This window comes from Hylobates moloch, unplaced genomic scaffold, assembly GCF_009828535.3.
Source record: "Hylobates moloch isolate HMO894 unplaced genomic scaffold, HMol_V3 SCAFFOLD_821, whole genome shotgun sequence".
Lineage (NCBI taxonomy): Eukaryota > Metazoa > Chordata > Mammalia > Primates > Hylobatidae > Hylobates > Hylobates moloch.
In genome coordinates, this window is record NW_026653096.1 from 4,125 (window position 1) to 16,754 (window position 12,630).

A 12,630-nucleotide genomic window follows, 5' to 3' on the forward strand; every position below is an offset into this window, starting at 1 on the left:
ACACAACAGGAGGTGAATAGAATCGACCCTCATTTGCAAGGATTGTCCCCAGGGCAGCGGTGGGTGCAGCCCACCCAGTGTTCCCACTGGGAGATGCCCACGAGGTGCTCAGGCTTCGTGGCTCCCCAAAGCTCTGTTTCTGACAAATTAAATTGGTCCTACACTGGTCCCTGCTAAACATCCAAAGATACTTTGAGTTGAATACAAATCTTTATTATTTCGAAAACCACAGCAAAGGCACTTCAGAATATCCAGGTACCCAGTCTCAGTTGCCATTCAGTGGGGACAAGAGTGGTGCTGAGGGCATGGTCACGCCCTTCTGTGCTGCATGCAGAGGGGTGCAAGGCCAGGGCAGCTGACCTGGTCAGCCACCAGGGGAGCCCACGCCTCTTATAACACAGTGTCCTTGGGTCAGGAATTTGTAGTTTATTTTGTTATTAAGATGGTGAGAGAATTTTTCATCCATTTAGAGCCTAACATTTTTAGATGAATGTTAATGGCATCTCAGTTGGGATGGATATATGTTCGTTTCTCAGCTGCTGAAGGATGTGTGTTCTAAAACAAAGGGCTCCCAGCCAGCTCTCTAGCTGCCTAATAGAGAAGCATATCAGTGCGATGCTTGTTAAAAACGCATATTCCCTGGTCCCTCTTGTGGAGACCCTGTTTCATTAGATGGGAATGGGGCTGGGGTCTGTATAGCCTGTGCCCAGGAGACTCTGTGACCAGCTTGGGAAGCTCCTGCAGGGAGGAAGGAATGACCCACAAGTCCCCAAGCCATTCACGCCGAGGCATCTGTCTGGCTGGAGAAACGCTAAGGTTGGCATTGTGCTCACACTGGGAGATGACCTGGAGGAAGTTGGGAAGAGGAGCTCAGGCCAGTTCCACCCTCTGGGTCGGAAACCTGGCTGGAAAGCACTGGAAATAGGGAAATAGAAGACTGAAAGGCTGGGACCCCCCCCCAACACCCGACCTGCGTCCATGGCCGAGGTTGAGTGAGGAGTCCTGGAGACTCTGGCTTCGTGGTCTTTGCTCTTGTTCTTCTGTGCCTCAGGGGTCGCTGCCCACCAGGCTCAGCAGGGCGTTCTTGTAGTCGCCGCTGGTGTCTTCCTGTGGGCAGGAGGCGCATGAGCTTGAGAAGGGGTTTGTTTGTGCCTGGCTGGGCAATGGTGGCTGTGTTATTATGACTAAGAGTTGTGCCCCTGGCCTGCACCTGGCCCGGCCCTCCAGGGTTCCTAGCCGCAGGGGTTGTGCCGTCACCCCTCTTTCCTTGTTTTTAATTTCAGGCTATTCCTTTACATTTCCTTTTGATTGTCTTACCAACTACATGCAGGATTGATGTGGAAAGTGAATCAGAGACAGCTCCACTCCTAAACAAGGAAGGGGTCAGCTGTCCCAGGGTTCTTCTATTCGGGAACCAGGGGTGCCCAGCCATTCATTTGCACAACATGATGCATCATTATTCAACACCTGCTGTGGCAGCTTGGGAATCAAGGCTGAGAGTGAGGCACCAGCACACACCTGGGGGCCGGGCTGGAGGTGGAGGGAGCCTGGACCATCGTGCCCTGACGGTGTGGCCGAGGCAAGCCCCTTCACCTCTGTGGGACTCATCTATGAAATGAGATTGATGCTGTGCTGCTGTGCATCTTGCTGAGACGTGGTGAGGGCACAGCAGGAGGAAGGCGAGCTGGTCTGCCCTGCAGCTGGCTCACATCGGGTCCACAGTGTCTGTCTCCTGATGAGACTGACCTTGTGGTCCTATGACTGAGGAGCCCTGTTTCTTAGATACTGGTAGGTCCTGATGGGACTGGCTAGTCCGGGGTCTGCACACATTGCTGGGAAATGGGCCAGGTCAGATCACCCAGATTCTTCTTCATGCAGTTGAGGACAGCGGGGTCAAGAGAGGGGAGTGGATTCATTCACAACAGCATGGTGAGTAAGGGGTAGACTGGGGCTAGACCCACTTTCCACACTCTGGACCAGTTTAGGTCTCATGGTTATTGTCTACTTTTCACCATTTAGTAAAATTTGCCTGTTTTGAGCCTGAAATCTTGTTACCGGTTTCAAACTACAATTACATTTTTTTTAACTTTTTTCTTTCCAGACACGGTCTCACTCTGTCACCCAGGCTGGAGTGCAGTGATGCAGTCCTAGCTCTCTGCAGCCTTGGACTCCTGGGCTCAAGCGATCCTCCCGCCTTGGCCTCCCAAAGCACTGGGATTACAGGTGTGGGCCACCATGCCTGGTGATTTTTATTATTTTGAAGACAATTTTTGTAATAGTTTTTAGAAAGAAAAGCATTAATTTTCTTTACTTTTTCAAATACATGAGTTATACTTGGAGTGTTTATACATTTGCCTCTTAATTTCAATGCAGGAGTTTTTAACTCATATTAGTGTTGAAAACCATTTTTGCTTTAATGACATCTATCGTCTACACTAAAAAGAAAATGTTTGATCAACGTATTCCTGATTCGATTTTCTTAAGTAACAACATTAGATAAAATTTGAAGAGGGTGGCTTCATGTATCTGTAGAAATCTCTCTGATGCCATTAAGTTACCATGTGTGGTTAAAAGGGTTAATGACAATCAGCTCAGACTGTCTGCAGGTGACAGCAGCAGTCCAGGCTGGTGTGTGCCTTGCCCTCCTGTCTCGCGACAAGATTGGCTGGGGAGCCTACCCTGCCCACCTGCTGCCCCATCTTGAAACATCTGGAAACAGAAATGTCTTTTCCACCTATTGTCAGCTATGTGTTTCTTGAAAAGTGCACTTAACAACGACATTTGCAGAAGAGCTAGAGACTTGACTTGGTAGCCAAAGAAGACTTGGGGATATATTTGTCCTAATGTGACTTCTGCTAATGAAATCATCAAGACCTCAATTTGCAGACACCCCCAGAAAAGCTGTTTCTCCCAATTATCGCAGTGTGATAATCACTCTGTGTTTTGAAGGCTCCAGAACTTTTGCTAATTGGAATCTGGTTAGTCCATTGGTGCTCATCTGACTTATCTCCTTAGAAGTTGGCCACCAGGACTGCTTAAATCTGGATTTGAGTGGTGGGCCCAATTCCTACCGGACTAGTTCATCTCATTGACTATTCAGAGGTGGCTTCTTCTGCAAGGATTTGGTGTCTTTTCCAAGGAGCAACCATAACTCAAATGTGAAACCAATTTTCTGAGTGGGACACAGGGGAGCCTCTGTGCCCTGGTCTCTGCATCTCCCCTCTGCTCCCCATTCCCCTTGGGATCCAGCCACACTGACCTCTGCTGTTCCCTGCACACACCACATGGTCATGAATGCAAGCACATGGTGCCCACTGGGAAGGGAGGGGCTCACGTAGTGCTGGCCACAGCCTCCAGGTCTCCCCGAATGTCTAGATTTCAGGCTGGCCTCAGCATTGGGAATGCCTGCTTACCATGATCATGCTGCTGAGGGTCTTGCCGTACATCTTCTTGAAGTGACACTTGATAAGATTTAAGTCAATTTCGCTCCTTGAAACGATGTTTCTTATCAGGGTCCCATCGCGCGTCCCTGCTCCCTGGGCAAGACAGTGGCCATCAACAATCCTGCCTCACCTTTCCTGTCCATCCGTGAGTGATGGACGGATCTGGGTGATTGGGTTCTGGGGCTTTTAGAGGGAGGGAGATGTGGGAAGGAGCCTGTGCTTCAGCCAGGGAAGCATTAGGTGGGAAGCTTTGGTGGCTTAGGGTGTCCACTCCCTTAATCCCTTCTCACCCACTGCCCAGAACTCTTCCTTTATGATGCCAAGTGCTCCAAACTGCAGTATGTTTGGTTTGCCACATCAGATTCTAGACACAAAATACTCACTGCTCTAGGAACAAGACGTCCTACTAGAGCAATGGCAGCAGTCAGCTCAGCCAGGAATTCCACAGGCAGAGCCTTCCTGCTCACCTTCATCCCTGACCAGTCTCATGTCAGCTGGGGCCACATGGCCAAGGGAATTGCATGCCGTCTCTCATTTCCTGGGCAGAAGTGGCCACAGGGCTTGGGTTTTGGGTGTGGAACTAACTTCAGGGGATATCAGCAACCATCAATCAGAGAAAACGGGCAATGGTTTTAGTTTCAGGGAATTATTCACCTCTGGAGATGCAGCGTCCCTTTCCCAGACTCAATTTCACCTCTGAGAACTAAAACCTTTCTGATCCACAACAGGTTTGGGTAAGATAACTCCCCTGTGTGGAGGATCGTGGTGGCTTTGAGCTCCTTGGCTTTGCACTTGGTGCTATGTAGGGTGAGCATCAGGAAGCAGAAGACAGGACAGTTACCTTCATGGCATAGTAGAGTCTCTCTGCAAAGTAGCTGTGGAGGTTTCGGGTGCATTTCACTGGCAAACAAGAAAGCTGTGTTAATGTCTGGAGCTGGTAGGTGGCACTGCCTACAACTTTATGTCTTGCTTTAGGTCTTAAGAGTCAGTGTTGTGCAAGGCTTGGCATATTTCCTTGTGCCCTGCCTTTCCCAATGTGAGAGGCTTTGTGTCAGGTGGCATGGGACAGGGAAGGTAGCCCGGGGCCCTGGGCACACCTCCAAAGGCCCAAGCAGGCAGGCAGAAGGGTAAGATGTGAAATGCACCAGACTGTGGGGCTCGTCTGAAGACACCAGCTCAAGCCCATCCAAGGGCAGCTCAGACTCAGGACAGGCCCTGGGCTCTCAACCCAGAGACACCTCCACCGAAAATCCGGCCTCTCAGCTCCACAGAAGCACCATAGTATGGCGGCTGCTGGCCTCAGAGTGCCCTCTCTCTTTCACTTATCAGCAGGAACCCTGCATTTTGAATTCCCATGTGACAAATGGAGTTTGGCCCCACAGGACTAAGGCACCTGGGGGCATCTGGTCCAGAGAGTGGGCCCATGCTTGCTCCCATGGGTACTGCTCAGAGACTTGGCATCTGGGTGGGGAAGGTTGGCATTTTCACCTAGGGCTGCAGAAGGAGCGTGGGCTTTGAGTGAGGTAGGCATGTGTTCACTTCCTGCCTTCATGGTGCAGTGTGGCTTCATTACTCGACCTCCCTGACTCATCTGGGAAGTGAGACTGATGTGAGGCTTCAAGATGAAGTGAACAGGAAGGCCCAGCATGACGGAGTACTGCATGGCTTCACTATTGCCTGCTGGCAGACTTCATTCTTGGCGGGTTCAGGCCAGATCCAGGGGTGGATTTTGGAAGCTGAGATTGGAGCAGGGGTGTGATTAGATGCCCTGACATAGACTGGATTGTATCACAGCATCCAAGGCCAGCTGGGGTGTCTCAGATGGCCCTGTCCACCCAGAGAGGCTAGGACACAGCAGGGAGCCTGCTGGCTGCTGGGCTTTGCATGGAGGCAGCCTGGTGTGGAGGTGAGAGCTGTAGGCCGGGAGTCCGGACCTGGGCTCTGTGTGTACGTGGGAGAAGAGATGTCCCTCTGCCCTGGGCCTCAGCTCTCTACTCTGCAGTGACTCCTCCCATTGTGATCTCAGCCCTGGAACCCATGAGAGCTCTGGAGTGGGTCCTCCTGAGTGGCCCTGACTTCCTGCTGTGGGGAAGATCCCCAGTGTTTCTCAGCATCAGACCATCCGTCACTCAGTTTGGACTCAAGCCACACATCACTGTTTCTTCAACTGGCAATGAAGGCAGGGGCCAGGCCCCTGGTTCATGTCCAGAAAGATGACTTGGTGCTGGCCAGGGCTTCACAACCACAGCCAGAGTGCTCCCTGCATGGCTGCCATGAGTACACACAGGGTTGGGGCTGGCATAATCACTGGCGTATGCATTTGTGTGCACACACACACACACTGTCTCACACACTCACATCCCACCCACACAGTCATGCACACACACCCTCAGGCACACTCTCATGCACACACTCATGCAAACACATTCTCATGCACACACAACCTCATGCACACACACCCTCATGCACACACACTCTCATGCACACACACTCATGCAGACACACCCACACAGCACTGGGCACCACAGAGAGCAATCCTTGGCAGCACACACTGGGACTCTAGAGGTGGAGCAGTCCCTGGGTGAAGAGGACAGGCAGAGTGTGAGTTGAGGGGACATCCCGTGAAGGTGACACAGGGATTCTTTCTCTTGCGGTTGCATCCCTAGGCCCTTTGTTCTTTGGTGCTGCCCCACGGTGAGCCCTGTGGCCTGAAAAATGTGCAAGTCTGAGCTCTTACCCACAGTGAGCATGGCCTCCTCCAGCGAGCCGTAGGTCTCACTCTTGATGCTGTCCTCAATGCTCTTGTTGGCAATTTTCTCATACTCTTCAAACACTGTGGAGAGGGCTCTGCTCAGGGGATGGTCAGACCTCGTGGTGCCCCTCAGTGTCTCAGATCAGAGATTACACATCAATTTGCCGCCCTGACCTCCCACTTGGTGGCTGGGGAAAAAGTCCTGGGCTCCCTGGCTCTCTCCCTAACTCTAGACTTGACAAGGCAGAAGCACGAGGGAGAGGCTCACGGCCAGGACACCCCCTGTGGCCCCGGCCCCAGCCCCTCCCTCCCTGGTACCTCTCAGCAGGTGAGTGGCACTGCGCGTGCACAGGATGGTGATGAATTTCATCTCATCAGTCCCACGAATCTTCTCGCCTGCTGCATACAGATCCTAGCATTGGGACACCCACAATAAGCTGGTGAGGCAGACCAGGGAGGTGAGGGACTGAGCCCCAGAGTCCCAGAGCTGTGGCCATGGCCCGGCCCTGTCCACTCTGCCAGGCCAGCATGCTCCCCTGCTTGGACATCTCTGACAGAAGCTCCCCTTTCTCTAGCAGCTCTGGCTTAGAATCTTTTCTCTATCCTGGGCCACAAGCTGCTCTAGGAACTGCCTGGTCCCCAGACTTCCCTCTGCCAGCAGGCAGACCTACAGAGACCCGGACACATGTGTCCAGCACTGGGGCCTAGCACCCCCAGATTCATGGGCTGTTCCTGCCAGGACAGAGCTTTAGTGCTCCCCCACCCCCAAGTCACACTCCTTCCTCCCGAGTCTCCCAACACCCTCACTCTCCTCCCCAGACACCACAGGACAAAGGCCTATAGGGAGCTGAGCTGGGCAGGTCCCAGCCTAGTGTCAGAGAAAGCCCCCATGGGCAGAGGAGCTGGAGTCCAGATGGCACGGGGTGGGGCCACATGGCCAGCTGGGCGCAGCCTCACCTGTGCGTCTTGGAGGGCCAGTCCCGGGTCCACAAAGCTGCTCACATCATCCCTGCTGCCCTAGGAACAGAGGAGGTGGCTCTGTAAGGCAGGCCAGCTGACCAGAGCATTAAGGGCAGAGGGGGGATCCTGGGCTTGGAGGGTAGGCATGGCTCTACTGCTCTTTGGCTGTGGAAACTTCGACAAGCCAGTTATTCTCTTCAGCCCTTGGTTTCCTCATTTGTGCAATGGTGGTGGTAAGGACTGTCTCATAAGGCTTGGGGGATTCGGTGAGCTAAGGTAAGCAAAGTGCCTGGCATGAGGCCTGCACGAAGGACCTGCTCTCCTCCCACTTCCAGGATGCTCTCACATGGCTGAGTAAGGACAGGTGTGGGGGCTCTGCAGTCGGGACCCTCTAACCATGCTGAGACACACCCAGTGAGCCCCGGCTGCCGGGCTATCCCATGCCCCTGCCCTGACTCTTGTGGCTCTATTCAAGGGCTGCTCCCTGGCGTGGAGCTGTTGAGACTTCCAAACCAAGGCACTCCCAAGAGCCTGGGCTGTGATACCTGCAGGAGGCACACCAGGATCCTCTCCAGGTAGCCACTTGTGTCTGCCTGGATGTCCTCCTCCAGGCTGGACCCATAGTCTGCAGGGAAACAGGACCATGAGGCACAGGCAGAAGCCCACAGCCTACCCAGGGCCTGCTTTCTTCCCTCCAGCCCTGTTCCCCATACTTCTCCTTATGAAAGCCTTCTAGGAAAGAAAGTCCTTGGCACAGGGCATGGATGCAATGCCCGGGTGTCCAAGTGGCTGTCACCTGGGTGGTGGTTCACAACTAGAAGCGACATGCATACCCAACCAAGCTCAAAGCACAAGATGGACCAGGTGAGAGAGCCAGGCTAGGGGCTGCCAACCAAGCTCCATTTCATCTCAAGGCTTGGCAAAGCCAAAGCCTCCAGGAAAACTCCCCACTGGGTACACGATGTAGAAGACTGACTGGCCTCTGCTAGCCTGGGGTCCACACCCCCTACTACCACGGTCCTCAAGGGCAGAGATTTTAGTTGATCACGTGCCTCTCTCCCCTGTAAGAGGAGCTGGTGAGCTTACAGATCAAGTCTGACTCATGTTCAGTGTCACCATCAGGCACGGATCTTGGCATACAGTAGGTGCTCAGCACCTGTGGGTAAAAAAGTCCCCAAAGAGTCCTTTCTAGTGTGGCCCAGCTTAATTCTTGATCCTTGTTCCCTGCCAGGCTGCCAAAGCTTGTGGCCACCCCCGACCCCTCCATCTGTGCCACCCCTTACCTTCCTCATATGCCTTCATTATCTCCCGCAGCTGGTTCTTGGTCCGAGAGGCCAGGATCTCAATGATGACGCCCTCCTTGGTTCCTAAGCCCTGTGGACAGAAACCTCTGCCCGCTGGAGTGCTGTGCCATGACATTCTGCTCTGTCCACACCTTCTTTTCTCAAGATGCCTGAGCCTCAGGAAGGACCTCACTGCTCTGTCCCACTTGGAGTGGGAGGATGTGATGAGAAAATCACATGCTTGTCTTCAGTGATGGACATTGAGGGCAAGTGCTGTGATGGGGAAGCCCTGTCTCAGCTCTCCCTCCTTAGCTGGGTGGTCTCAGACAGGCTGCTCCATGTCCCGGAGCCTAAACATCCCGATCCATCAACAGGAATAAGAAGCCTCCCCTGCCCCAAAGGTAGATTAGGGAGCATGGGTGTAAAATGCCTGGCAGTGCCCATGCAGCAAGTGTCTTTTCAAACAAAATGACTATAGTTACTGGGTCTCCATCCTTTTTAATCTGCAAAAGCAAAGAGTAGTGAGAGGTAAAGGGAAACCCAGGGGGCTGTGCCTGAGACTGTAGAGGTGGGTTTCCAATACCACTGTACACCTGAGCTCGTGAGGTTCTGAGAAGTACTGATTTTGGCTTCATCACGGCCATTCAACATGTCAATTAGGGACCAGTGACTCCAGGTGTTGGGTGCAGTCTGAGCAGCAGGCCGCCTGCTCACTGGGCCCAGCTATGGCCCATGTGGCCATTCCAAACAGTGGCTCAAGGGGAGCTCTGGGCTGCCGGTGCCCGGTCCCCGCATTGCCCCTACCCAGTCATGTGAGCACCCCTGCCACTGCCCTGCCCCATCTGCCTAGTTACCTTCACGGAGTCATGCAGCTCCTTGGCTTCATATCTGTATGGTGGGTACATAAGGGCCACAATGAGCCTCTCAAACTTGCCACTCAGCTCTGACTTCAAGGTCTCAGTGAGGTCCTAATGCAGGAACAGGGAAAGGTGTATTTGTCATAAGCCAGGCCCACCTGAGTGCAGGCAGCGGAGTGGTGGCTGGGCCCAGGGACTTGGGCTGGATTCTGCGTGGGCCCTGCCACGTGCTGGCTGGGTTTCTTGGGCCAGCTCCTTAGCTTCTCTGAGCATCAGTATCTTTACCAGTTGCACGGAGATGAACATACTCCTGCTTCATCCCATTGCTTAGGGTGTTGATAGAGAGATGTGTGTGACTCAACTCAGCATTCAGTGCAGTGCTGGGCACATTATAAACTCTCAGTAAAATGAAATTGGCATTGCTAGCTAGACTGCAAGCTCTGAGTGTGGCATCACCATAAAATACCTGTGCCTCCTTCGTAGGGCACATTTTGCTACAAGGAGCCACCAGGCTACATCAGCTGATCTACAGAGTAGCAGAGAGATCAACGGCTTTGTCAGACCTGGATTTTAATCCCCACCTTGTTGATTACAGGCTCTGGGACCTTGGGCAACTTACAACCTCTCTGAGCGCCAGTTTCCCCAAATGTTTGAATACAAAGAATAATGTACAGCTGTGAGGACTAAGAGAGGGAAACTGTAAAAATGCACACTGGGTTCTCCAAGAGAATATTTGAGCTGATCTTCCTTCGTTAAATCTCCAAACCAATGATTTGAGTCACCAGAGGCTTCAGGATACCATGGCTATGCACATATTTAATCCTGTGTTTACTATGTACCCCCAAATTTCAGGCTTTGTCCTAGGGGTGGAGGGCAGGTAGGAGGAGAAACAAAGGGTCTGGCATGCTTGCTCCAGGCTCTTATAATTCCCAGGTGGCAGAAGGGATGAGGTGTGGGTGTAAGCAGCTCGACTGAGGAAAGCGTGCCCACGCCCCAGAACAGAGTGAAGCCAGGCCTGCATGCCTGGGGCATGGGAAAGAGAAGGTGGTCTGGGCTTGGGGGAAGGGCGAGATAGCCTGGGGGCAGGGAGACAGACCTCCAGTGGGGCCTGTTGGGTGCATGAGAAGGAATGCTGTGAGAGAGGAGGCAGGAAAGGAAGCAGGGAAGGCCAGCCCCCGGCCCGGGCTCTGACACCTAAAAGTAGGTCTGCCAGATAAAACACAGGGCTGCCAGTTACATTTGAATTTCAATAAAGAACAATTGTTTTCGTGCAAACAGGTTCCATGTGCCCATGCTGTCAGTGGGCTGGCTCTAGGGGAAAGTCGTCCAGAATGGAGCTGCCTCCCAGGCTGTACCCCCAACTCCAAGGCTCACCTATCCCCACCCCCACCAGCCTTCCCCTTGCCTTGCCGAACTGAGCCTTGAAGGACTTGGCAATCTGCTGCCGCTGCGCGTTGCTTCGCTTGGTGAGCACATCGATGATAGCCTGCTCGTTGGTCCCTGCAGGGATACAGCACGAGTGACCCTGCTGCCCCCAGGGTGACACACTGGTGAGGGCGGAGGCAGCTGCTTGGTGGCTGAGCAGTTGGGACCTGACACCTGGATAGTTCCAAACCCCCGGACCACTTTCATGGTGTAAACAAGACCCTTAGGAAATCTGCCTCCCCATTTCCCACCCCACACCCCCACAATGTTGGGGCGTGTCCAAGGCCAGCCTCACAAGATGGAATCTGAGGTCTGGGTGGCTCTGGACATCAGCCCGGGCCTTTGGAGCTTGGCCGAGTGAGATCTCCAGCCCTGCCCTCCTTTGTATTGGTCACAGTAGGGGAAGGTCAAGACTAAGAGTCCAACCCCTGGATCCGAGGCCTGGCCCAGCAACTGCGTGGCATTGGGCAGCCAGCCTCATTTCCCTGGGCCTCCATTTTCTCATTTGGGAAGTGGAGATAACTTTCTGCTTCACAGAAAGCAGAGGGCATGAGAACGTTTTCTGGGCTCGTCAGGAGTGGCAGTTCTCATTAATGCCCCTGATCCTCAGGCAGAGCCGGCTAAGGGGTCAGTCCCACCTGGGGTGAGGTCAGGGTGCATGCTCTGCTCTCAGGTCAGGAGGGCTTTCTGGGCAAGCTGTTTAAATCTGGCCTCAGGCCAGCCCTCGCCCACTCACGGTAGTGCTGAGGACAGCACTGGGCAAGTGCAGGAGATGGGAAGGGAGCTGGCCCCGTGGCCATCGACATGGGGCAAGGGGGCCTTGAGTCAGCCCCACAAACTCCCCACACCTCACAGCCCCAGCAGCTCTGTGCCTGGCATCATACAGCACCACTCCCTTCACACTTCATGTGACACACGAGGCCAAGAATTCTTGGGTCCACTTTACAAGTGAGAAAGCTGAGACTGATGGGAAGTCACTCACAGGGACACACAGCTGACCTCCCCACCCCCATTACCCAGGGAAACGCAGCACCCTCCTGTCCAGTCTTGCAGGGTGGGTGCTGACCTCACTGCAGAAACAGAGGGCTGTGTGATTCTCTGGGTAGGGGAGTCAGTTTCAGAGTATCATGGGACACCCCAGCTCCCCAGATGTCCCCTGGCACCCACTTTCCAGGGCTGTGAGCAGAGGTGGCAAGGCTGCCAACACCCACTCACCGATCCCCTTCATGGCTTTGTAGAGGGTCTCTGCATCAGGGTCTGGGTTGAAGTGGGAGCTGCTCTTCACTGTGACACCCTCCTGTTCAATCTGCAAGAGAACCAGGCCTGCTCAAAGCGGGCAGGGACAGGGAGGGCAGAGCAGGCTCCCAGCCCATCTTGTAGCCCGCCCTGACAGGGTGAGCCCCTTCCCTGGGCGTGGAGATCTGCTCAGCCCTTGCAGGCCAGTGCTCCGCCCTTCAGCCCCTTGGCCAACAGGGTGGAGTAGCCAGAGCCAGAGCTTGTGGGGAGAAGCCACGAAACCTTTCCTGTCCCTGTCTGTGCCATCTGACGGCAGACAGCAGCTCCAGCCACACCCAGCTCCTTCCAGCATCACCCACCAGCAGCAGGATGGGACAAACTCACCCAAAGTTAGGAGGGGCAAGAACACTTAAGCAAAGGCTTCCTGGAGCTGCATGCACCGCCTTCAGAGCGTGCAGATGAGGTTGGAAGGCTGGGCATGGTTCCGCCTTTCTGAGGAATGGTTTGAGCTCACTCTGCCCTCTTCCTGGGGAGTTGGGACTTACAGGAACTTAGAGGGCAGGGGCCCAGCTGAGCATCCTGATAGTTCAGGGTGTTTGCAAGTCCACGGGCCCATGGGGCTCAGAGCGTCAGGTTTAGAAAAACCCGCACGATGCTCTGCAGACTGTGAAATA

General features: G+C 53.9%; 1 protein-coding gene across 1 annotated transcript; it reads right to left on the bottom strand.

Annotated features, from left to right (window-relative positions):
- Positions 1-339: 339 nt before the first annotated feature.
- LOC116464489 (annexin A8) lies at positions 340-12,026 on the bottom strand (the record flags this gene model as incomplete). Its single annotated transcript, XM_032147750.2, has 11 exons — positions 340-1,107; positions 3,414-3,536; positions 4,285-4,343; positions 6,181-6,276; positions 6,514-6,607; positions 7,153-7,212; positions 7,701-7,780; positions 8,439-8,529; positions 9,293-9,406; positions 10,701-10,795; positions 11,936-12,026. Coding segments are annotated over 11 exons (963 nt in total), but the record flags the coding sequence as incomplete, so codon positions are not given.
- Positions 12,027-12,630: the final 604 nt, after the last annotated feature.